Source organism: Penicillium expansum, assembly GCF_000769745.1.
Source record: "Penicillium expansum strain MD-8 chromosome Unknown contig35, whole genome shotgun sequence".
Lineage (NCBI taxonomy): Eukaryota > Fungi > Ascomycota > Eurotiomycetes > Eurotiales > Aspergillaceae > Penicillium > Penicillium expansum.
The window spans coordinates 24436-49036 of NW_015971157.1; the positions used below are offsets into that span (position 1 = coordinate 24436).

The window sequence follows — 24601 nt, forward strand, 5'->3', positions numbered from 1 at the left end:
TTGACTCTCACTCTTTCGCATGACTTTCAATCGCCCCTTACCCATCTCTGGGGCATGGGAGCACCCCGATGCCTACATTGAGGCCCTGCTCCGCTTCTCTACTACGTCGGTGCTCTTTATGAATTTGTGCGGTGGCGTGCATATGGTCGACTTTTTGACCCGGGAGCCCGACCTCTATACAGAAATCCTGCCAAAAGATTGGATATATTTCTTCGAACAGCATGATATTCAAAATATTATTCGTCTACTCCTACGAGAGGACATTGATCACCTACGAGGCGCCGGCGAGCCTTCAGTAGATCAAAGCAGCCGTACTTGGAACGGAGGAGAATTCCCTCCCCAGAGCCTGTTGGAATACATTTCCAATGTCCGTCTACTGACACTTCAACGAGAAATGTGTATCTCATCTTCAAAGAGGATCGATTTACCAAAGCAAGTTGCTATGCATATGAACCGAAAAAAAGTACATGAGGTTGAATGTTTTTCTCAACATGTCGCATCTCTATCAGACACTGTCAGTAAGCGCCGAGGTGAGCCAGTCACTCATATTGTGGATCTTGGGTCAGGACAGAACTACCTTGGACGGACACTGGCCAGTTCGCCTTACTACAAGCATATCATCGCAATTGAGCGCAAGCATCAGTACATCAGCGGTGCTAAGGGCATGGATGTTCGAGCCAAGTTGGCAAAGAACCCGAACGCTCAATATTTTCACAAGGACAAAACTTCGTCCGATGGCCACAACGGAACTCTGGAAGTGACTGTTTCTGAAATGACGGATACCTCCCAACCAACGATAGAGGCTTCGCAGGTCTCTGATGTCCCTTTTTTTGAGATGCTGGGCGAGATTAGTCTTCAACCTGACGAGCTACTCAGATCTCCCACCAAAAGCCCATTACGAGAAAAGCTGCCGAAGCCGGAGATCCATACCCGCGGTACTCTAAGCTATATTGAGCATGAAATTCAAGATGGTCACTTAGAGCCCATTATTGACCACATCATATATCCACCCCCTGCTGAGGTTTCTGATGAGAAAGGAAAAGAAGAAAGCGATCCTAGATTGATGGTAGTTTCCCTCCACTCTTGCGGAAACCTCGTTCACCACGGTCTACGATCCCTGCTTCTAAATTCTTCGGTTGTGGCTGTCGCTATGATCGGCTGTTGCTACAATCTCTTGACGGAACGCCTCGGCCCAACTACACATGACCTCCCTATTCTTCAATCTCTTCACCCTCGGCTGAAAGAGACTGGAACATCATACGACCCGCATGGATTCCCAATGTCCAAATACTACGAGAATTACCGAAGTCCCGGAGCAACGAGCGGCATGAAGCTTAACATCACAGCTCGTGCACTCGCAGTGCAAGCTCCATATAATTGGGGCGTCAATGACAGTGAAGTTTCCTTTACCCGTCACTTCTTCCGTGCTCTTCTCCAGCGCATCCTCGTTGATCGAAATATTCTCCCTAGGCCCTCTATGCCGGAAGAGGCCTTCTCTGACGGAACTTACCCAGAGGCTAGAACCAACTCTATTATCATCGGGGCATTGCCTAAAGCTGCCTTCAAGTCCTTTACTGCATATATTCGTGCTGCGACGATCAAAATGAGTCGAGACCCGATATATGGTTCCCAGGTGCAGGAGCATATTGCTACCTTGACTGATGAGGAGATTCACTGCTACGAGACTCAATACCTCCACGCAAGGAAACATATGAGTGTTGTTTGGAGCTTAATGGCGTTCAGTGCTCAACTTGTTGAGGCTATCATTGTTGTGGATCGGTGGCAATTCCTTCGTGAACAGGACTCGGTCAAAGACTGCTGGGTTCAGCCAGTGTTTGACTACAGTGAGAGTCCGCGTAACTTGGCGGTCATTGGACTAAAACAATGATGACCTATGGAAGAAGAATGATTTACATATATTAAACTTCAATCCATTGTATCTACATATACAGGAGATCATAGCAGGAAAATTCCCAGTTATACACAAAAAGGTCTCCTACACAAAGTATACTTTTTTTTCCACTTTCATATACATCCAAAAACAACAGCTAAAAGTACATCACAAGGCCGCAAATGCAGACGACTACTCTTGTTATTATATATCACACATTCCTCCTACACAGGTCTATGTTCCTCTAGTATGTTGGAGAAGAGACCGTAGTGCCGGAAATCTGTGGTAGAATGGCTGTGTAGTGAGTTGTAATTTTCTTGTATGCTCCCACTTAATCGCCGGTAGGTACGGCTCACCTACGAGACAAATTCTGAATCTGTATCAGAAGAATGAGCTTGCTGTTCGGTACAATGGCAGGAGGTCGCTTGTAAGATAGGTCCTAACTTCCGGGTTCAACTATTAAATATACGGATTTCAGTCTGTAGCTATCCGAGGCTTTATAGTGCTTTGAAGACAGAGAGCATAAGCATCATATGTATGAATACCATGTTGACATTAAGGTCTATAGATAACACGGAGATCAAGATCACCAGCGCTCATCTTATCTTCGGTAGTATGTCCCGCTCCAGCGAAATGCAGTCGAAAAAGCTCGATATCCTCACCCGATAATACGTCCACCGTTTCCCGGTCCTCCTGCTTGGCCTTGCGAAGAATTTCCAAATCATTCGCATTCAAGGATATCTTGTAAGGTGCGTGGCTCATGTTTCGCCACGCCGTATGCGGGGACTCCTTGGAAATGCTCTCATCGTCCACATATATGTAGTCTTTGATATCATAGCCGTAGTAAGTCGTGTGACCCCGTAGGTAGTTATCAAAGCTTTCCTGCTCAAGCTGAATAGGACTCAGCAGTCATTTCTGGATAGTAGATATTTGATAACTTAACTTACCGATACGATGCGGAGCCTCAAATCACGCTTTCCCAAAATTCTATCCTCGTCGCCGCAGGCCCGAAACACATACTCCTTGTCAACTTGAATTCTGCCGCCAAAAGAAAGTTCATGGACAACGATCTTATCGTGCATGCCTTCGTAAATACGTTGCTCCACGTAGATTTTCGGATCCATGTGATATTCATCGTTTTTCGTAATAAACGCGGTCAAGTGAATGCACGGTTGGTTACCATTCATTGCACTGAAACCAATTACTTTCGTCTCGTCTGCATCCTCATTAGCTCATAGTCACGCGTACGGTCAGAATGAAATTAGATCTGTACCAAGGAAAGAAACCTTTCTGAACCGACATCCAGGAACTTCGTTACGCTCCGAATCCGTGTCCTGGCTACTAGTGAAGATAGTCATGTGAGACGTCGGGTTCTGACCATAGGCCCTGACCATCTCATTCAACGAGCCGCTGCACGTGGACTTGCCCTGAATCCAGTCCTGAGCTTTTCTAGACCTGTGCTGAGTTCCATTCAAGGAATATGGTGTCGGGTTTCTCTTCGATATGCGGTCCCTAGTCGCAGAAGCCTTGCTGTGAAGCACCTGGTTGCCGTATTGGTCCAGCTCGTAGACTGTTGCCGGTTGCGGTGGAAATTTCATGGTATTCCCTTCAAGTGCTGTTCCTTTGTAATTTTCCTGCAAGAGGTAATGGGGATTTTAGGTTAGAAATGCAGAAAGTTTTCTGAAAGGCTCCCTTTATCAGCTCCCAAAAGATGTTGTACTTTTGTGAAGGCGACTACTGCAGCTCGACTGCTCAGGTGAGGGGGAGGCTTTGGGGGCCAGCCGCTGTAGTTGATGGTGCGTATTTGCAGACATGATACCTAGGCGCCTACTGGTGAAACAAACTAAATATAGTAATTGAATTATCCAGGATTAGATCCCGAGGCGCCGCTAAGAAACAGGGATAGACAGGACTTTCTCGCTGCGCGTATTCTAGTAAACAGCGCTCTCGCTCACATCCATTTCATAATAGATATTACAAGTCAGTATTCTTTGTCAAAATCGGTCAGTCTCTTCAATTGAAATGATTCAGAATTACTTGAAAATTATGCTTGGTCTGGATATATAACGTATCTAGGTAAGCTTTCTGGGGAATCTTCGACCAATCAATTCTTCTCGACAGCCGCCCATGTACCTTCGACCCTAGCGCCATACGAAGTTGCGACAATTGCTAGGTTGAAACACTATCATCTTCCAATTTAAGACAGACAGGGGGGTGTCTATATTAATTCGTACCACCTGGGCAGATGGCTGCACATCTTACTAAGCTTGACGTGCCCCCTGGACCCGCTAGTCACCGCCCCCGACAGGTGACTTAGGCGACTTCAATCCCTCGTCGCCCCTGATAGGATGCCCCTTTTCACTTCCAAAGGTACCTAGGTATCTGTGCTCGATGCCATCGGGACCGATCGGAAAATACCTTAGTATTTACGGAATGTCTAAAATGCAGTTATCCTGGAAGCCAGGATATTCTCTCTCTAATAGGCCCGTGAGGAGATCAGCAGCCCGCAGGACCAACAGAAGGTTGGGAAACGCAGATGGACCTCAGAAATTTATGTTCATTGCAGAGCACCCTGTGAGAGATCGTAAGACCGTACACTTTCCACCATCATTTATCAACCCTCGGAAGCACTTGCTGAACCTATTGCTAATTGCGAGGTAAAAAGACTCAGAACCTGATGGTATTGACCTGTCCTTTGTCTAGCTTCCGAAGACCAATATCAATTTGGGGTTGCGGACTAATACGAAACTCATTCTCAAGTCAACCCTTCTGAGGAAGCTAGCTCCTCCGTAGAGATGCCATTTGAGGTCTCAGGTGATGCATCGCCGACGAGGGCCGCTGATTCTTCCGACTCTGAGGTAGATTCTAAGACAACCGAATCCCAAATGCACCGACGGAACAGCAAAGATCAAGGCCCATATCCTATTCCATCCAATTCGACAGGCAATGGACAGCTACAGTTGGCTGAGGGAGAAACCATCGACCTTGGCGCCTTCTGTGAATGGTCGAACCAAATCGCTGCTCTAGAGCCAAGTTTAGTGGAAGTTTCAGGCCTGACCAACACTACTACCTCTCTACCACCCAGCATACTATACAATAGCTTTTTTCAGCGGTTTGAGCCTATCCTCGAGAGATGTTCGCGCATTCTGCTCCCAGATGCTCCTGCCAATACCCACTAACAAGTCATAGACAACAATGAATTCTGCAAGATCCCATTAACGTCCGACCTACAGATGAATCCATTTCGATACCACAAAACCATCGTTTCAGAACCTATTTTTCTGGTCCATGCGGTGATGGCTTTAGCGGGTCATCATGTTGAGAGTCCATCAGCCCATAACCATCGCCACACAGCATTAAAACTCCTCCGCGAAAGCCTCAACGTGTCCGGTAATTTGGAAGATGGCTTCTTCATGCTCGATGCAATTATCATCCTATTCTCCTTTGACGTCAGTTTGCACCTCCATGTTTCTCGAACCTAATCCAAGCTGATAATGAAAACTAAATGTAGGAAACACAATCCACGCATGGGTACTGGAGTACACACCTTAAGGGAGCTTATGCCCTCATTGAAGCATATGGGGGAATTGAAGCATGGACCACATCCGCTAGAGCAGAGGCTCAAATAGGATTGCTGTTGTGGTATATAAACCCCTTCCCCCCGCCCCCCCCCCTGTTGCGAAAATCTTCCCTGTCTGTCCAGCTAAACTATTTAGGTGGGATGCCATCACCAGTCTCCTGTCCCGGGAAGAATGCGTGTTCCCGTACGCATACGTCGAAGCCATCCTGTCGAACCCCGATGATCGAGAGTGGAATTTCTTTGAACTCTGCGGGTGTCCACACAGTCTGGTCACGCTGGTCATACAAGTGGTGCGCCTGGGTGCCGAAAAACGCCAGTCGTCTTCCATGCGATACGTGACCTTCGACGCCTTGGCTATTTCCCAAATCGAGCAAGATCTCGAGTCCTGGCACCACATCTCCCCTGCCGCGTTTGTAGTCGGCAGCGAAGAGGACATCCAGCAAGATCAAGATTGTATGCACTGTTCAGAGGCATGGAGACACGGCCTGCTGCTCTATATCTACCGAGTGTTTCAATGGGAGCTAGGAAGCCCAATTCCAATGCACGTTGTACGTCGGGCCCGGGTCATTGTGGATCATGTAGTCGCATGTCGCGACGAGGCTATGATTTCCCGGCAGGCGTTGCTGCCGCTCTTCTTCGCGGGCTGCGAGCAACGCGATCCATCGACAAGGCAGAATATCATGCAGTACTGCTCGGTGTGGAATGACCGAACGCGGTATCAGATGTTTGGAAGTGCCATCCCCTTGCTTGAAGAAGTATGGGCGGAGCAGGGGATGAAGGGCTTTGAGAACGTGTGGTGGGGGCACATCGTGGATCGACGACATAACTCCACATCTTGCTATCCGTTGCAAATGCGGATTTGCTTTGGATGATTCAAATAAAGTTTTTCTAACAGATATCCAGACAAAACATTGGAATGTTTTGGAAATTGATCGGGTTCATGGAAGTCGACGATTTATGCATTAAACTGAAACGGTATGAATGCATGAGAATTTAAATTGAACAAACTGGTCCGATAGTGCATCTTGAATTGTACTTCGTTGTTCGCTCCATGACAGCAGTTCTCAAACAATCCCTCTCAATTATTTAGGGAGGTTATTGATTCCGGGGACCCCAACAACCGAAGGGGCGACATTGGGTGCGACCCCAGTACGGCCCCGCTATTATACACTTGAGGCTGTGGCACTGCCTCGCCGCCGCTCTACAATTGCCTCTTGCATGAATGGGCTGTAGGATCTGATCTCCTTGCCCCATTTGAGGACTACGAAAGGAGTCGCTACCAGGGCCAAAGACACAAATGCAAGCAGCGAGCTGGACCACTGAAACCCAAGATTCGTGTACATGGCCATCGCGGCCAGAGGGAGAAAAGCGATAGAGATGTTCTCGACGAAACCCACCGCTCCAAGGGCGCTCGCAGCGTACTTGCTGTACGCATCGATGAGATAGTTAGCATTGCTAACGATGACCGCTGTCGTCCCAAACCCAACCATCGCCAGGCCGACGGTGGGTGCCATCCAGTGCATAGAAGCGTACGATGTCCACCCATACACGAACATGCCACCCGTGACACCAAAGAATCCACCAATTATTGATGAATGCAGCCGAGCCTCGGGGATTGGCGTGCCAGGTACCTCAGTATTGCGGGTAGCAGATGCATAGTACCAGGAATTGGTTGAGATGCAAAATCCACAGCCCAGGATTTCCCCGACCACAATCGCAACTTGGATATACCCGGACTGGATGGGATCCCATCCATAAAGCTCCCCGTATACCTGCTCGACCGACTGCGTAAAGAGATAGATCGTTCCTAGGCTGAAGGCAGCCCACACCGTCGCAACGAACACAACCCCTTCCGTACATAGCATGTACAGAGGCCGTTGAACGCTCTGCAAGATAAGGCGAGGCAACGTCACCTGATCATTCTTTTCGGTCGTATACGCATTCTTCCCCTCGCGGCATAGTCGTTTGGCCCTGGCGAGCAGGATCGCCGGTCCACGGCTCTCTGGCAGACCAACAACCAGGATCGGAAATAGGGCAGCGGTCCAAATCAGTTCAATGTAACCAATCCAGCGCCATGGTAGGAATTGCAGAATGGAAGCGCCAACGACTGGGCCCAAGCTTGTCGCCGCCAGATAGATGGTCACGTATAGACAGATTGGGACACTCCGGGCTCGATCGCCGTGAAAAACATTCGATGTGATACCCGCAACGGCGTCGCTTATAAGTGGCACACATCCTCCGCTAAAGAACCGGACCACAACCAGGGTGGCAAAGTTTTGTGCCAGGCCTACAGGAATCAGAAAACACACAAAGAAAAAATAGGTGGTGAGAAGGACCGGTCGAACGCCAAAGTCCTCCATCACAGGAAACAAAAGCAGTGGACACACCGCCGCCCCGATGGCCCAGGATGTTGTTAACCAGTAGGAATTTGGGAATGTCGCATCGGAAATGTGAAACTCTTCCCCGATGGCTGTATGAGCCACCGTTAGGATGGTCCCATTCAGTGAGCAGACAAAGCTCGCCAGCAAACCAATTCCCGTGACCTGCCATTTCTTCCGGATGGGCCAATTGTATGGATCTTCGGGGTCATCCTCTCCATCCCACCTGACGATCACGATCTCTTGGGCGAAACATGGGCCTATGCGTCACGATGAGTGGATTAGTCTCGGTTCACAAGTTCAAAGGCGTCTGTATACTGACCTTCGGCACGAGAACCTGATACAGGGTACCCATCGATTTCGAGCTCGTCTAGTGTGATCGGTATGTTTCCAAGGTCGGCTGTAGAGCCATCTGCTTTCGGTGCAATCTGTTGCCGCTGAAGATACGGGGGTGTCATGATGGCAGGGATTGCGGAGCGCGTCAAGCTCTCCTGGCGCGAGAATCTCTCACAATGATGTCCAGCTCCGTATAAGAGTGATATATTTGGCCGTTGTGGTATTAATTAGGGCAAGGTGGGCGTCATGTACTGCTGGAGGTAGTCTCGCAAAAATCGTTAGAAATGAAGATGAGAACGTGTCTGGGGGCATTCCCATTATAAAAGAGAGCTTTCATGTCATTTTTCCCTTATTCCATAATTAGTTTAGAGATTTAAATCTTTACCTACATAGGCAGGGCTTCCAAATTAGTCGATTACTCAGCTACACAGTTGAGGAATTCCACTAGTCCCTAAAGGGTAACTATACCAATTAGGCAAAGAGGCCCAAACAAGTAAGTCGGCTGAAACTTGGCCAAGCAAATAGTATAAACTACGAAATATGCCAATTCTCCAATTAAATCACATCCTTTTCGATTGATAGTATCTTTGTTGGGCTAAATTATCAAATGGGCAAACGGAGAAGCGAATGTTCTCCCTGGTGCTTGCTATGGTACACCCTTTCCACTCACCACCTCCAACCCTTATCGTCATGGTACACATCAGTGCTCTTGACAGGAAAATATGCATCCATTTCTGTAGATACTAGGGCGAGGGTATAATTGACGTAAATTCGATCATCCCACTTCTTGTTTGTATCGATACGAACCGTGCGGCGGAATCCGGACATATGCCTGAAGAATATTAGCTCATTTCGTATAATAAATTATAGCATAGGGCATACATATTTCCGGTGGCCCAATTGTATATGATCTTAGACGATCCCGGAAATTGTGGCCGGTATCCGAACCGGACAAGCTTTCTAATTCCTATTAGCTCTAGGGACGGTATCACGATCAAGGTGACCAAAGAAAATACTCGTAAACCTGGCGAAATTTTGCTCGAAGCTACTGTCTTATGGAGAAGGGGCAACTCCAGAACGTTTGCCTATCAAGGGAGTCTCCGGCGACTTTTTCCCACACCACATAAGTGATATAGCCCCCGGGGGCAATGTCGTCTTCGCCTTGCTTTCCTAACTAATACCCAAGCAGCTTGGGTACGATATCACAGTCTTGTTCCTTGAAGGCTTTGAGCGCGGTAAGCTCTGCATGTTCACGTGGCTCGACAGCCTGAGCAGCTCGCATTGTATCGTTCTGGAACTCAGTTCCAGCGATAGGAATCTGCTTGTAAATTCGCATGAACGCGACCTTTGCTTGGGCTTTAGAACTGGTAGAGAGACAAAGAAACTTTCCAGCTGCGTATCCAGGGCCCAAACCATCAGCGATGTCTCGCTCGGTCGAGGCACTAGTGCGCTCGCCAAGTTTCTTCACAATCTGCCAGATCTCAAGCAGTTCTGGCGGTGATTCAAGGGTAACCTTAGTGCCTTCGAGGCTGGAAAAGTATTGCATAGATGTAGTCATGATGGGCTAATGGTTGATCAAATGATGGGGGTGGATAACAAAAGCGCAAGAAGTACTCGTAGGTGAGTGGAATCACCAGTAAGGTAAAAGCTAACAAGAAGACCAGCTCTCAGAATCAAAGGTCAAACATATCGTAATGTGCATAGCGCTAATGCTTCTTTTGGCCTGAATAGTGCTAGAAGGCCTGATGGGGTTGAAACTTTTCAAACTATATAAAACAAGAATAGTCGGCTATTTATATAGCTTTATGATGTCTTTTTGGTGTCTTTTTAGATGTCCTTCCTAATATATAATTTTTCCGCCTTCTTGAATTTCACATACAGACAGCAAAAGAAGGTGGAGAAAGGCTTAATTTGTGAAGTGGACTTTTCTACAGGGATACATACCTCTCCATGTTTGGGCAGTTTAACAAAACCTCTGTAGAATGAAAGGTTTTATATGCATGCAAAATGAATATATCTCAAGTTTGAGGGCAGTTAAGTGCAGCTTTTCATACACATATAAAATGTATAAATCTCGATTTGCCATAGGTTGAAAGTGAATAATTGTTTTCTGCCCAAAGGTTTACAAAGCTGTAAAGAGAGGCCTTAAAGCGGTCTAGAGCCCGGCATGAATCAGGCATCCAGGTCGACTTCATGCCAAATAGGTACACATCATCTTCACCACGCACTACACTATCACACCTCGCTCCACTACCTACCCTACTCCAATTAATCTACAAGCGTTTGGAAGCAGTGCTTTACCACTGCCCTATGATTCCTACAAAACAGGCTAGGGATGTCTAGAGAGGAAATGATTGTATCAGCATGACAGCGTTTATCTAGAAATAAGAATCTAAAAGCTGTATTTCAAAGAACGTATCGAAAGTTTGGGTTCTGTCAACTGGTTAGTAAAGAGATCACAAAAAGGAATAAATGATAGTCACTAACCTCAAAATCGGTTAGATCTGCCCCAGCGCTCTGGTCAGTAGAAGACTCGAGCTGGCCTACAGCAGCAGCTGCGGCATCTCGTTGCTTGTTTCTGCGAGCCAGCACAAAACGCAGCAAAACAGCCAAAGCTGCTTGCGCAGAAGAACATGCCAGGATGAGCTTGACTCCAGTCTGGTATATGGGCGCTTCTTTTGCTAGAAATGCGTGGGGTCCAATGATATTGCCGGCACAGTACGCCAAAAACACCAAGGCAACACTGGTGGTGCGTTTTGTATAACCACCCAGGTTTGTCGCCGGCATCTGTAAAGCAAGTACCAAAGAGCAGACATAGGCGCCAATGATGTAATAGCCAAACAACACCCCAACCTTGTACGTCTTATGGTCCAACTTCCATAGGAGGCTGGCGCCTAGTATAGTCGGCAGCAAGTAAATGAACATGACGACAGTTCGGAAGTTTCTGATTCGAGATGCGAGATATGTCCCTCCTAGGACATAGAAGATCTGGAATCCGCCAAAAGGAATACCCAATGCGACAGCAGTGGCCGAGTCATCAGTCAAGCCCTTGATAATTAGTTTGCCGAAGCTCGCGATGCCACCATTTACGACTTCATTCAGAAGAGTAAAAAAGAACAAGATCCACACTTGGGGGTCTATCAAAGCTTCGCGGATTTGATACCACTTGATTTTGTGATTCATGATACCGGTCTGACCTAGTCGAGCACGGCCAATGAGGAGAGCCTTTTCGTCCAGGGTAAAACTCTTCGATGAAATCACGTCGTCCGGGAGGAAGAGAAGCATTACAACTCCCCAAACGAGGGTAATGCCGCCCAAAATGAGATATATAGCTCTCCATACGGCAATGGTGTCGATTTGCCCAATTCCATACGTGAGAATTCCACCCACCATAGCCCCCAATCCGTTGCAGCTGTAGAAGACACCGGCACGGAAAGGTTGCTGAGCACGTGTGTACCACATTCCGATCATCAGCATGAAGCAAGGGGTAATGGGGGCTTCAAAGACTCCCAGAAGAAAGCGGCAGATAGCCATTCCAGTAAAGGAGGAGCAGGCGGCAGTGATCATGAGCATCGCTCCCCAGGCAATAACATTTCCAGAAACGACTTTGGCAAGCTTCGTTTTCTGTGCGAGGATATTCCATGGGTATTCAGCGACGAGATATGCGAAATAAAAGATACTGGCCAGCCAGCTATATTGGTTGCTTGACATATGTGTGGAAGAAAGAAGGTCGAACACCGCGGAGTAGGCGAGTGCTGATTTGTCGATATACTGAAGCATATATGTCCCGGAAAGTAAAGGCAACAAAACAAGGTCTACTTTCCGAACCAATGCTTTGTTGCGTGGCTCGTCATCCAAAAGTGCTTGGATGGCCTCTTGATTGAATCCATGTTGACGGAGGAAGACCTCTCCTTCATCGAGCTCCGTTATAGTGCCAATCTGCACATCTTTCTCGTTGATGGTATCGTCGACGGGTGTTTTCTTGTCGATCTCCATGTTCGCAATCCAATGAGTAATAGTAAATAGTAAACAAAAGGATGGAAATGATCACCATATATGGAGCCAGATACCCCTCAAAGCCTTTTAGGCCATTTTCCCGTTATCTTTAGGGTTTCTCCACCCAGATAGCTGCCGTCCCCGCACGGTATAGCTTCCCGACGTTGTCACTTTTGAGTGGAGAGATAGCGATGCCCACGGTTATACTTATCTTTACTTCCGACTCCACCAAGATAGTTCCCCCCCGCACGCTATAACTTCGGCGCTACTTTTGAACGCCGGAAAGATAGCGACCCCAACGGTGCTATATCTTACTCCCGACCCCCAACTCTTGATTTGATTTCCCTTGATTTACCACTGAACCGTCATACATTGATACACCATGACTGCTGATACCAAGCCTCCTTCCGTCACCCTGGTTCAAGGCCACCTGGTGGGGACCCAACTCAAAGACTCTTTTCCCCAAACCGTCGACGCCTTCCTGGGAGTCCCGTATGCCCTTCCTCCTGTAGGAGATCGGCGTTTCAGACCAGCAGTCAAAGTTTCAAGCTCATCAGATACCATTGATGCGTCCAAGTATGGCCCCGCGGCTCCTGGAAAAGCACTTCTCTCTGGGGGACCGAAGCTTGTGCAGAGTGAAGACTGCTTGACAGCGAACATTTTTCGTCCGGCTGGCAGCAATGATACGGGCAAGCTCCCTGTCGCAGTTTATATTCACGGTGGTGCTTTCAATCGGGGGTCGGCAACTATGCACAATACTGCGTCCATGGTAGCGTGGTCAGAACACCCCTTCATTGCCGTGAGCTTCGGTTATCGCATTGGGGCTCTTGGGTTCCTGCCTTCAACTCTGTCGCAGAAGGAGGGGTTGCTCAATCTCGGATTGCGTGATCAGGTGCATTTGTTGCAGTGGGTCCAGGAGAACATCGCCAATTTTGGCGGTGATCCCAACAACGTCACTTTGTTTGGTCTTTCTGCGGGGGCGCATTCGGTAAGTCTTCCAGTTTGTGGTTTTCTTTTTCAAATATAATATTTCGTTCTAACCAAAATATAGATTGGTCACCACCTCCTCAATTACGACGAGCACACATCGCCATTGTTCCATCGTGTCATTATCGAGTCGGGAGCACCAACCTCTCGCGCTGTTCGCCCATATAACGCCAAGGTTCACGAGGATCAATTTGCAGACTTCCTCCAAGAAGTCGGGTGCCCAGCCGATCTAGCTGAAGCCGAAATTTTCCCATTCCTACGTTCGCTCCCCAGCTTGACTGTCACAAATGCCCAAACGGCTGTTTTTGACAAGTACAACCCTTCCCTTCGGTGGGCATTCCAGCCTGTGATTGATGGAAACATTATCTCTCGCAAGCCACTCGAGGCATGGGAGTCAAAAGCCTGGAATAAAGTACCCATCATGACCGGGTTTAACAGCAACGAGGGAACAATGTATGTCGACAAGAAAATGTCAGATGCCTCCCAGTTCCGCGAGTTCTGGCACAATCTTCTACCCGAGCTCTCGTCGTCCGACCTCGACACAATTGAAAAACTCTATCCTGACCCTGCCGTTGGTTCCACATCACCCTATGTTGAGACCAGAGAGGGCGAGGGACTCGGGCCTCAATATAAGCGTATTGAAGCTGCCTATGGACACTACGCGTATGTAGCACCAGTCCGCCAAACAGCACAATTCGCATCATCCGAAGGTGCTCCAGTATATCTTTATCACTGGGCGCTACCTCGAACGGTCGTCGGTCGAGCAAATCACGCCGATAATATGTACTACGAGACCTATAACAGTGCCATTACGGGGATTTCAGAATCGCAGAAAGAGTTGTCTGGCACACTCCATGCCTACTTGACTAGTTACATTACAACAGGTGATCCTAATGCTGTGCCTGGTCGATATGGACAAAGACCAGAGTGGAAGCCCTTCCAGCCGACGGATACAAAAGTTATGATCTTTGGACAGGGAAATGACGAATTGATCGGAGGCGATATTGCTCCTCCTGCAAAATGTGTTGCGGATGATTGGGCAAGAGAGGAGACAGAATTTTGGTGGTCAAAGGTTCCGATCTCCCAGCTTGCTTGATGATAAATATAGAACAGAGATATTTCATGTATATAGCTGCGAGCCAATAAACGATAAACACTGTGATACCAATTATGACTGGGCGAAAGATGACCGTGCTATAAATGCGTTGATAGGATGTTTAGATGCGGGTCGTATTACCATCCAAAGGGTGAGTCCATGAGAGGAATCAAGGGGGAAATGTGCCCAAAAGATTCCGACCTCATATATTGATTGTGGATACTGTGCATGAAAGGTGCTGATGGATTAATCAAAACAATCTGCCATCGCTTAAACAACCAAGATTTTATAGCCTAGGGTATGCAAGGTTCCACACAACACCAATCATTCAGAATACATATTATAATACTCCGTATACACATATTCATATCCATACCCCTTTAAATAGTGGATCAAGAGATATTTCGGGGTGGCCCGCTTCAAAGCTTGATGTTGCATGGCCCGCTCGCTTGCGGGTTACGTTAGCTCTAGACTCTGCCTACATGTATGTAAGGGGCTGACCAGTATTGTTCCCCACTATCTCAAATAGACCAATTCCTTTCGCCGTCTTCAATCCTCCGATTTCAAAGGCTGTGGAGAGTACTCCGTGGTTAACATGGGTTTCGCAGCTGGATTAAGCAGCCTTGTTCTTCTGGCTCTCATCGCCGCCCCAGCTAGTCTGGCTATTTCTGTCCAAGGATCCAGCCCAGGGGTTGATTTGGGCTATGCTACCTACCAGGGGTACTATAACAACACCTATGATCTCAATATCTTCAAAGGGTGGGGAAAAGCCGCATTAAGCTTGACGAAGCATTTTCTTTTGTACTTATTAGCCAATACATAGGATCCGGTATGCGGCCGCTCCCGTTGGAAAGCTGCGATGGCAAGCGCCACAGCCCCCTCCAGTGAACAGGACTTCTATTCAATCTGCAACTGAACAGCCTCCACTTTGCCCACAGTCCGGTGCTGCGAAGCTTCCAGAAATATATGGCTTCAACTCAGCCCTAGGCAATGAAGACTGCTTGTTCTTGAATTTGTATGCTCCGCCCGGGGCCAAAGATCTTCCTGTTCTCGTTTGGATCCGTAAGTCAATGCAAAAATCGACTATGAAAGAGGTTCGACCGAAAAGAAACATGTTCTAAGCTCTCATAGATGGTGGTGGATATGGGCTTTTTGGGGCCGAATACGACCCCAGTGAGTGGATCAACACGAACGATAACGGGTTCATTGCAGTTATGATTCAGTATAGACTGGGAGCCTTTGGCTTCTTGTCGTCAGAAGGGGTACACAAGAACGGGAAGCCCAATGCAGGTCTGCTTGACATGCGTTTCGCTCTCGAATGGGTCCAGGAGCATATCGGGAAATTTGGCGGTAATGCCTCCCACGTCACGATCGCCGGCGAGTCTTCTGGAGCAGGCTCAGCGGTACTGCAATCAACGGCTTATGGTGGTCGTGAGGACCACTTGTTCAATAACGTAAAGTTATAGCGCCATGAAATCCGAGACAGTGTAGCTAACTTGCATAGATTATTGCTGCCAGCCCGTATATTGCGGCCTTACATCAGTACGATGGTGAAGTGCCGACAAGTTATTATCAAGATTTTGTGGCACGAGCGGGGTGTTACAATTGGGGTAATATATCCGAGGCAGCCGTATTTGACTGCCTTGTCAATGCTGACACCGATACTTTGCAATATGCCAGTGCAAACGTCTCCATCTCAGGGGCATGGGGTACTTGGGCGTTCCAACCTGTGGTCGATGGCGATTTCATTCGGGAACTGCCGTCCAAGCAATTACTCAAGAGGAAAGTGAGCGGCAAGCGCGTTTTATCTGGGGTAAGTTCAGTGTGCCAAATGCTCGTACCAACATGTAGTGTTCCTCTATAGTTACTAACTCTTCCAGAACAATGCCAATGAAGGTGTTCCACTTAGTCCACCATTTGTGAACACCACTGCCGCGTTCCTGAGTTATATCCGCTCTACTTTCCCTCTATTCTCCCGCGGTGATTATTCCCGCCTGATGAATATCTACGGGGTCCAGACCAGCTCTCCCCAAGATAATGCTACCCGATATGATACACTAGGTGATCGTGGTCCAACTGCTCTGAATCAATCAGAAATGGCAACTGGTCTTCAGCAGACAGTTTTTGACATATATGCTGAGTCAGTCTTTGACTGCCCCTCTTACTGGCTTGCGGATGCCTTCACTGGAGGCCATGCTAAGGAGAGTTGGAAATATCAGTACTCTGTCACCCCCGCGTACCACGGGGCAGATTTGACCGCATACTTCTCTATTGGGGCGATTACGCCCAGTCACGGCTTGATTCGTGCATTCCAGAAGATTTGGGGCAATTTCATCATCAGTGACACTCCAGTCATCTCCATAATTGAAGCAAGGGGTGGCGCCGACAATTCGACCGTACCTGAGGGTGCGAACGGGGAAATCTCTTGGCCCAGGTGGAATGGCAGCTCCCCTCTCTTAATGAATCTGAACACTACGGGTGGAACAATGGTGTACGACAAAGTTACTGATCACCTCTCTTACTGGCTTCAAGAAGGACCCGGTGTTACAAATGAGTTCAGTCTAGCAGATGCATTGAAGTGGGAAGGTGGCCGTGGTAAGCGCTGTGAGTTCTGGAGAAGTGTCGGTCCACGCGTGCCAGCATGAGCTATTCGGTCGCTTTTCTATTCAAAGACAGGCTGTAAATATGCATTTGGATATTCTAAGGCTTAAAAGCACAAGGGTTTTATATATTACTATTGCATTGGCGAGTGAACTTTCGTATATAGATTTTCCGCTCTCTTGAAGATAAGAGTGTGGGAACTAGATTAACTTGTGGTTGTCTTGTATAGAGAGAGATGGAGGTAGTTCCATAATATATATATATGGAGATCTAAGATATCATGAACTTCCAGATCCACTATTTATTTCTATTTTCGTCGCAGTCTTGCTTCAAACCAGAGCTGTGGTAAGAATTCTCTGGATATAGTTTGACCATAACAGTCAAACAAATTACATTATCTTATTGTCAAAGCCTCACCAAATTTCATCCAACAGGTGCCATGGTCTAGTGGTATGACGAGACATTGTGGTGTCCAATTCTGTCTTAGCCCCGGTTCGATTCCGGGTGGCGCCATTTCTTTTTTTTTGGTTTTTTTTTCATTCTTTATTTTGTTACTCTTTCTTGGCTTATTTATGATGTGATAATAGAGAATTTAAATGCCCCGGTTACATAATTAAAAAAGCTGCTGCATATAAGCCTCAGGGAGTTGAGCAGGTTATCTTGGTCGAGAATTTAACTTTCAGGAACAGACAATAAGGGTTGAGGAGTTTCTATTCACAAGCATATTCCAAGTTATAGAAAGTGCTCCATTCTCACTAGATTTCAAGGTAGCATCGGCTCAAAGGAAATGCCGGTTGATTAGAAGTTAGGGATATCCACGTTTTTCAATCGCTCATCACTCCTCCCAGAAGACCTCGTGGTATCATTTCTGACTCCTGCTGCATACGCATAATCCTCTTCTTTTCCACGAACCGCTTTCACATAACTCTTGAAATTATGAGACATGTTCACGACTTGGCGAAGATGGTCATCTGTCAGTTCAGGAATAGGATTTCCCTCCTGCTTTGCCTGAAAGCATGCAAGAGCCACGGCAGTTTGGAATGCTTGGATAGTGTGAGAATCAAGTCGAAATGGTGGGATTGTTGCGTGCTACTTACCGTTTCGAATCTCGCGACCGTTCCATCTAAGGGCCCGGAGATCGTCCGACTTCCGAACGAATTCTTTGGCATCGTATGAACAACGGATCTCCTGGCCATCATTGTTATGATTTTTGGAGAGCTTTTTGAAGTAACCGTCCCAGATCTGTCTTCTTGAGTCCTCATCGAGGGGGTCATATCCGATCTGTACGTGAATTCGTGACATGATTGCTTCATCGAAACTTCCCACGCGATTAGTTGTTAAGAAAAGAATACCCTGAAAGTAGTCTAGGGCTCGCAGAAAAACTGTTGCAGGTAAATGTTGATTAGCCGCTATATGTACCAGTGCACCACGTAAACTTACTAGAAACAATACTATTTCGTCGAAGATCCTGGGCAGACCGAGTTTCGAGATAAACATCCGCTTCATCGAGAAGAACAATTGCATTCCAATGTCTTGCATTTCTGAAGAAGCGAAGCAGGTTTTGTTCGAGTGGGATTGGTTCGTGGCCCAAATCTGCAGCAGTAATGTTAAGAAGAGGTCGTCCTGTATACTCCGCAACAGACTCTGGTATCAACGATGGTTAGTAACGCGTCACTCCGAGATTCTGCCTCTGCGTGGGGGTTTTTTTAATACCGGCTGTCAGAGTCTTTCCTGTTCCTGGGGGACCATGGAGTAGCAAGATCTGTCCTTCTCCTTTGCCCTGAATGAAGTCCGAAGAGAAAGCCTGCTTGTACGTTCCACCAAAGATCTCACAGACGGCCTTGATCATCTGCTTATTGCTTTCGGGCTTCATGACCAGCGTGTCAATGATACCTTTATGTATCTTCGGTTCCGTTAGGTTAGATACCTCCAATACATCTATTTCCCGTAATCAGCGGCGCTCCTACCAATAGAAACATATTGATCCCTACCCCAGACTCGGTCTTTCAACACGTATGCATATACATGGGACCAACAGAGCAGGTATTGATGATCAGTCAGGGTTGAAACTGAACTCAAGTCGATATTATCGTAGTCGTCGAAAATACGACGTTGGATGCCGTGTTGGCGCAGACTGTTGGATTGGCATGTCTTGCATAGACACTTTGGCTCCCTGGTTCGTTGGCCCAGCTCGACATTGTAGACTTCTGCAATCGGCAAATGGGCGTGCTTTTCTTCAGCAATTTCGTTCAGTCTCCACGGTTGACTTGTGTGGTCAACGACGACTCGCGTTTGTTTAAACTATGCGCGTGTGAGATTTGCAGATCTCCAAGAAATGAAATGATGGTTGTATATGTATCGTGTGCTTGACTCACCGTGCGGTTGCCTTGCAGTCTACTTGGGCCGCTGTACTCCTGGAACGTAGGGGTCTTGACCATCTTAACGAATCTTTTCCCTCGATCCACCAATTGTTGACGCAGAGGATTCTGTGGGTCCTCATCCACATGGAACTTGATCGGAAATAGAGGCAGCGAGGTAATTTCACGTTGACCGTCAAAAATAGAAATGCTGACTTCTTTAACGGAACGACTCAAAATTTGGCCGTCAAAGTTGAGATTCCAAACATTCACAATGTATGGCCGCGAACGAGCATTAGGGGAACCCCATTGCACTCCTCCCGAAAATGATTCTATCACATATGCATTCAGCTTTCCTTGCTCCTGAACAAAGACGTCCGTTCCAGGCTTTAGTAGGAGCCAGAGAGAGGTGAAAGTCGTCTTTGGGACGTCATTACTCCACAGGAGCTCGGCGTTTTCCAGGCCAATCGTCGTCAGACCATTCAAATATTCAACTAGAATGTCAATATGCTCTTGACATGTTGTGGTATACTCGCTGTCGTGGACTTCGCCCACTTCCTCTCGATACTGGAGCAATCTCTCCCGATAATGATGTAGATCAGTGAAAGGGTACACTAACCGCCCCTGTCCGAGATCACTTTCGATTCCTTCCACACGATATTCGACTCGAGGGATCCGGTCTGGACGTGATTGGCAATCAATGATGGCATTGAGGGCATTAAGAAGGATTGGCGAGTGAATGTAGAGTACTGGACTGCTAATTGTATCGAACATGTCGTCTTCAGGATCAGTAGCATATTTGTTGCTGCAGTAGACCTCCCTGTGCTCCTCAATCACTGATTTAGGAATCTGAATATCGGAAACCTTCGTAAAAATTGTCTTGTCGTTGAGTCGCTTAGTATTACGGCGTTGATAATCACCATCGCTATCCGGCGCCAGATACGTTGCGACATAAGACACTTTACTCAGTTCTTCGACCACGTCGGTTTCTTTAGCCTCTTTATCGGCTTGTTCCGCAGCTTCTTCCTCCGCAAGCCTTTTCTGCCTGCGAATCGAGGAGAGCACATCGAATGTGAATTCGAGTTTGAATTCCCATCCGGGTGAGACCAAACTTTCCCAGTAGTTGGGCAGAACATTTGACTGTTCGGGTTTGGTTTTGGTAATGGAAAAAGTTTCACCCAGATCATCGTCTTCATCAAGGTAATCCGCGAGCCATTCAGTAGAATATGTGGCAAAGACTGCTTTGACCAGTTTCTTGGTGCCCTGCAAAGGTTCAGCAGAGACAAATAGAAGATTGACATCGTATGACTTACGTCCCATGTTTTAGATTCTTCGTATGGAAAGGTCCATCGTGTGCCAAAAGTATCAACAAAAACGATGCTCGCTTGGCCCTTTGTATTATCCGGGATTGCTGTGGAAACGCTTTCCTCGACCTCAGTGTTGCTACAACATGCCTCGTCTGTACGACTCCCATCAGCCAAAGACAGCTCTGACTTGACCTCAGTGGTATCTTTGGAATTTGGAGTCTCTGTTGTCTCAGGCGTTTCTGCCTCGACCAGAATTTCCTGTGCATTTTCCGCACTTATAACGCTCTTGCTCGCTGGTTGTCTAGTCAGCTGGTAGAGCTCTGTAGCCCTTTGCATGATTTGAACTTACTAGTCGTGAGACTAGCAATTGTACTGTCTGCCATTGTATACTGCACCTCATGAACCTTAAGCTCAGAAGGGTGAGCGTTTGGTTCTGGGAGGATTTCCATTGCTCCAACAATTGCCGAAGAATGAGATCGAGAAAAGAGGAAAAAAACAAAAGGAAAAAAACAAAAGGAAAAAAGAAATCACAGAGGCTCTGGGAATTTTAGCTGCAATTTTTTGAATTTCAATTCCATGCTTCACTCTCCAGGCACGGCTCGTATCCGGCTATTATAGAGGTAACGACACAAAACGCAATTTGGGGGCTGAAAGCTTCTGATGTAAATTCCCCATGTTGCAAGGCATATTCAATACGTCCACATTAGGAAAAATCCACTTGATTGGTTCCGTTCTGCTTATTGCAGATAATGCACGTAAGCCCAACCACCCCCACAAGTCTAGTGCATCTCCCCAATGAGTTGTTCATAAAGAGACTTCCTACACATAAGTATGTATTTCATGCCGATGTCGATACGTGAAAGCGGCCAGTCCCGAAAAGTTTAGCATCATGGCAACAACTAGAATGAGTCCATGTTGACTTTGAACATTGTTTAACAATGCGAATGCAGCGGTATGCGATCACGGACTCGGCTAAAGCGGGGTGTGGTGTTTTTAATGTCGAATCAGAAGCCATACTAGGCAAAGTGGGTCGAATGACACTTCAGCTATGGCGTACTTATTTATATATACATCGACTAATGCATTAATTGGGGTCAGCCCGTGGCTGCAGCTTTCCCGTCCGAATCTCAGGCCGGTTGCAGGTGTATAAACCGGCACTGTTTTTTTTTGGTTGTTGCTTCTTTGCTGCACAGCAAAACATCATGAATATAACACAAGAGTTCTCACGGCCTGACTTAGTGCGTCGTTTCACTGCTGAACTCGAGGCTGATTCAGATCTAGCTTCTCAGGTCAAGTCGTACCAAGAGGACTTGGACACAGAGGTTAATGCGCAAGAAAAACTGCGTATGGATCGTATTTATTATGGTCAAGCGCCAATAGAGAGGTATGCCGAAGAGAATAAAGGAATATCGAGAAATCAATAAAGCTAGATAGGCTGACCCTCGCAGTTCTTTTAAAGGGCTCGAACTAGCCCGTCAAACGCTTCAATCCAAATGTGATGAATTCTTCAAGTCTTTGGATGAGAAGTTAGAAGCAGAAAAGAGTAAATCAGGAATATCGCGACTCTTGCATCGAAACGCGACCGAACAGAAACTGGCTAGTCACATCCGCCAGCGGGGAGAACTCACAGTTAATCAAGTCACTTCTATCATCAACGAGGTGGAGGCTCAATGGACGGAATCACACAGCAAGGTAAATACGGCGGTGGCGATGGGCGGATTATAAATATTTGCATCAACAGCTTAATGAAGGATATCTTTTAGGCAGCGACCAACTTCGTGAAGATATGCCAAAGGTTTGACGCACATAAGCAAATCTTCCAGTGTTTCCCAAGTCAAACCTCCTACACGTCTGCTCTGTGCGGTGCTATCACGATGGTCATCCAGGTGAGACTCTCAGGTTCATAAAAGGTTTTGGTCTCATTTGTGACTTAACAGGCTTCGGTTAATTACTCGACTATTGCGGAAAAGCTGTCGGGATATGTAGTGGAGCTGTCGGAGAGCATCGCTGTTTGTACACAGTGGCTCGACCTCTATGACAACCCGGCCATGCAAGAACGACTGTCCGATATCTATACGCAATACTTCCATTTCTTTATTAAGGTAGCCACCTGGTATATGAAACCAAAGCCTTCAAAATGGCTCGATTCGTTCAACTCAAACTTTACAACGGGCTACGAGGACACAACAGAAATGATCAAGCGGTCCATTCGACTGATCCGTGATCAGGCCATGGTTGAGAATGCATGGCAGCTAAATAGGCTTGATCATTCATTTAGCTCTTTTGAAAAGAGGCTCGCTGCATGGGTGAATGAAATTCGAAACGAGAAAAATGATGCTGGGGGAACAATGACAACCCTGATGCTGCAGATGACTGAACGCAGTACGTAACGTCTCCCTTGGTACACTTGAAACCCATCTCAATACCTCGCTAACAGTCTTGGAATATTCCTAGTGGGTCTATGGGAAGAACGCTTTGAGCGTATGCAGCTGCAAGGTCAAAACGATACCGGAAGAATAATGGCAAGAGGGGCAACACCGATAAACGAAAGTGAAATCGCAGAAATTGCCGATGTTCCTCGAGGCCTCAGTAGGTCCAAGGCTAAATTGGTCTGCCAACATCTTCAGCCACATATTGATCAAATGGGAGGCAGTGATGGAATCAGACTCGCCCTCCAAACCGGACGACTTGTCGCCGAGCCTTCCATTATCCAACCCCTCGGAAACTGGGCACAAGCTACATCAGGCAATGCTCTCAAACTCTGGATCATCAGCCCCTTTGAAACAGGCCCACAAACCAGCGCCCAACTCGCCGCTCTCGGGGTTATTTGGACGGCCATCCGAGCTCGAGCTCAATTTGTATCCTACATCTGCCAAAGACCCCGATACGGGACTATCCCTGAGTTCCATAATGTTGAAGACAAAGCTGGTGTCATGGGGATCGTTTACAGCTTGATCTGCCAGCTGCTGCAATTCCAACCGCTCGATGACAAAGTTTACCTACAGCCGGAGATGCTCGATCAACTTACGCAGCCAGGGGAGCGCTGGACAACGGGTTTAACGCTGCTTAGATACCTGCTGGAAAATACACCTACCCTGCGATACTGCATTGTCTCTGAGATCAACCTTCTCGAAGGAGGCGCACGGGACATGTGCCAGGAATTTGTGGACTTGCTCTTTGCACATGCCAGGAATGCCGATTGGCCATTCCGGATTCTGTTCACTACTTCTGGGCAGTCGAGGGCGCTTGATGGCACCGTGGAAAAGGAAAGCAAGGTCATGTCTCACAGCACCTTTCGTCAGATGAAGGGGAGACTGGTATATCGAGATGTTCAAATGTCCGAATAGAAGCGCCGCGTGTACTTTCGAATACCCGAATGCCCGTATGTTCTGAACACTATCCTAAGAAAAAGAAAGATGCTAAAAAGCCAGGATTTGGTTATACTAAATAAATCTGTCAAATTTACCTGGGGACTTCCGATGCCTTCCTCTACCGTAATCATTACAGGCCTTCTTAAACCCTCAGGCATCCCTGCACGGCGCCAAATGTCCATGACGTTTGGGCCAATTCCTGCTGATGAACGATCCTGCAGAGAATCCATCCAAAGAATAAATAACGACACGTCTAGTCCCAGGAAAAATTCCGTGCTATCGAGAACCACAGTAAAATAGTGATGGGGAATAATATGAAAGGGATAGTCATGCGGGCTCAAGGTAGCGTTCGAACAAGAGTCGAGCCATTTGGTTTAGGGGGCTCCTTTTCGCTATCGGATATGTTTGCAAGGCGTTTTAGATCAACTCTGCTATATACTGCCTACATGTAGGTGAAGACTCCCGCTTCGTAACTCAGATATCATACCTAGGTAATATACAACGAACTCGAGTGACAGATCCAGATCGGGAGCAGGCTCGCGCCTATTTGACATCATCCGACCCACCCCTATCATGGTCTCATATAGAACGGGTATTCCAATATTTTACAGACTTTTTAAATAAATCAAAAATTGTCAAGAGAGGACTATGTCGAAGTGCATGGTGGAATGTGAGATGCATTGAGTGGTTGTAGAAGCTAG

At 47.2% G+C, this 24601-nt stretch overlaps 9 protein-coding genes across 9 annotated transcripts; 5 read left to right on the forward strand and 4 right to left on the reverse strand.

Moving 5' to 3' along the window:
• Nucleotides 1-19: 19 nt before the first annotated feature.
• Nucleotides 20-1888, forward strand: PEX2_010720 (uncharacterized protein; the record flags this gene model as incomplete). Its single annotated transcript, XM_016738349.1, has 1 exon — nucleotides 20-1888. One exon carries the CDS (start codon nucleotides 20-22, stop codon nucleotides 1886-1888), a length of 1869 nt encoding a protein of 622 aa, XP_016603703.1.
• Nucleotides 1889-2446: 558 nt separating this feature from the next.
• Nucleotides 2447-3489, reverse strand: PEX2_010730 (uncharacterized protein; the record flags this gene model as incomplete). The annotated part of the gene is made up of 3 exons (XM_016738350.1): nucleotides 2447-2782; nucleotides 2839-3107; nucleotides 3165-3489. 3 exons carry the CDS (start codon nucleotides 3487-3489, stop codon nucleotides 2447-2449), a joined length of 930 nt encoding a protein of 309 aa, XP_016603704.1.
• A 1287-nt stretch (nucleotides 3490-4776) lies between these two features.
• PEX2_010740 (fungal specific transcription factor domain-containing protein) lies at nucleotides 4777-6343 on the forward strand (the record flags this gene model as incomplete). Its single annotated transcript, XM_016738351.1, has 4 exons — nucleotides 4777-5026; nucleotides 5081-5340; nucleotides 5403-5533; nucleotides 5608-6343. The coding sequence occupies 4 exons, from the start codon at nucleotides 4777-4779 to the stop codon at nucleotides 6341-6343; spliced, it is 1377 nt and encodes a 458-aa protein (XP_016603705.1).
• A 291-nt stretch (nucleotides 6344-6634) lies between these two features.
• On the reverse strand, nucleotides 6635-9743 carry PEX2_010750 (Major facilitator superfamily domain, general substrate transporter; the record flags this gene model as incomplete). Its single annotated transcript, XM_016738352.1, has 5 exons — nucleotides 6635-8109; nucleotides 8172-8351; nucleotides 8857-9017; nucleotides 9068-9145; nucleotides 9367-9743. The coding sequence occupies 5 exons, from the start codon at nucleotides 9741-9743 to the stop codon at nucleotides 6635-6637; spliced, it is 2271 nt and encodes a 756-aa protein (XP_016603706.1).
• Nucleotides 9744-10591: 848 nt separating this feature from the next.
• On the reverse strand, nucleotides 10592-12181 carry PEX2_010760 (putative MFS transporter; the record flags this gene model as incomplete). The annotated part of the gene is made up of 2 exons (XM_016738353.1): nucleotides 10592-10618; nucleotides 10673-12181. 2 exons carry the CDS (start codon nucleotides 12179-12181, stop codon nucleotides 10592-10594), a joined length of 1536 nt encoding a protein of 511 aa, XP_016603707.1.
• Nucleotides 12182-12563: 382 nt separating this feature from the next.
• PEX2_010770 (putative extracellular lipase) lies at nucleotides 12564-14264 on the forward strand (the record flags this gene model as incomplete). Its single annotated transcript, XM_016738354.1, has 2 exons — nucleotides 12564-13169; nucleotides 13233-14264. 2 exons carry the CDS (start codon nucleotides 12564-12566, stop codon nucleotides 14262-14264), a joined length of 1638 nt encoding a protein of 545 aa, XP_016603708.1.
• Nucleotides 14265-14859: 595 nt separating this feature from the next.
• Nucleotides 14860-16909, forward strand: PEX2_010780 (putative carboxylesterase; the record flags this gene model as incomplete). Its single annotated transcript, XM_016738355.1, has 5 exons — nucleotides 14860-15023; nucleotides 15088-15326; nucleotides 15396-15718; nucleotides 15769-16077; nucleotides 16145-16909. The coding sequence occupies 5 exons, from the start codon at nucleotides 14860-14862 to the stop codon at nucleotides 16907-16909; spliced, it is 1800 nt and encodes a 599-aa protein (XP_016603709.1).
• Nucleotides 16910-17663: 754 nt separating this feature from the next.
• On the reverse strand, nucleotides 17664-20978 carry PEX2_010790 (ATP-binding protein; the record flags this gene model as incomplete). Its single annotated transcript, XM_016738356.1, has 8 exons — nucleotides 17664-17908; nucleotides 17963-18247; nucleotides 18306-18509; nucleotides 18579-18803; nucleotides 18857-19166; nucleotides 19241-20485; nucleotides 20536-20822; nucleotides 20879-20978. The coding sequence occupies 8 exons, from the start codon at nucleotides 20976-20978 to the stop codon at nucleotides 17664-17666; spliced, it is 2901 nt and encodes a 966-aa protein (XP_016603710.1).
• Nucleotides 20979-21731: 753 nt separating this feature from the next.
• PEX2_010800 (uncharacterized protein) lies at nucleotides 21732-23876 on the forward strand (the record flags this gene model as incomplete). The annotated part of the gene is made up of 5 exons (XM_016738357.1): nucleotides 21732-21913; nucleotides 21978-22221; nucleotides 22293-22415; nucleotides 22467-22911; nucleotides 22984-23876. 5 exons carry the CDS (start codon nucleotides 21732-21734, stop codon nucleotides 23874-23876), a joined length of 1887 nt encoding a protein of 628 aa, XP_016603711.1.
• Between the last annotated feature and the right edge of the window lie 725 nt (nucleotides 23877-24601).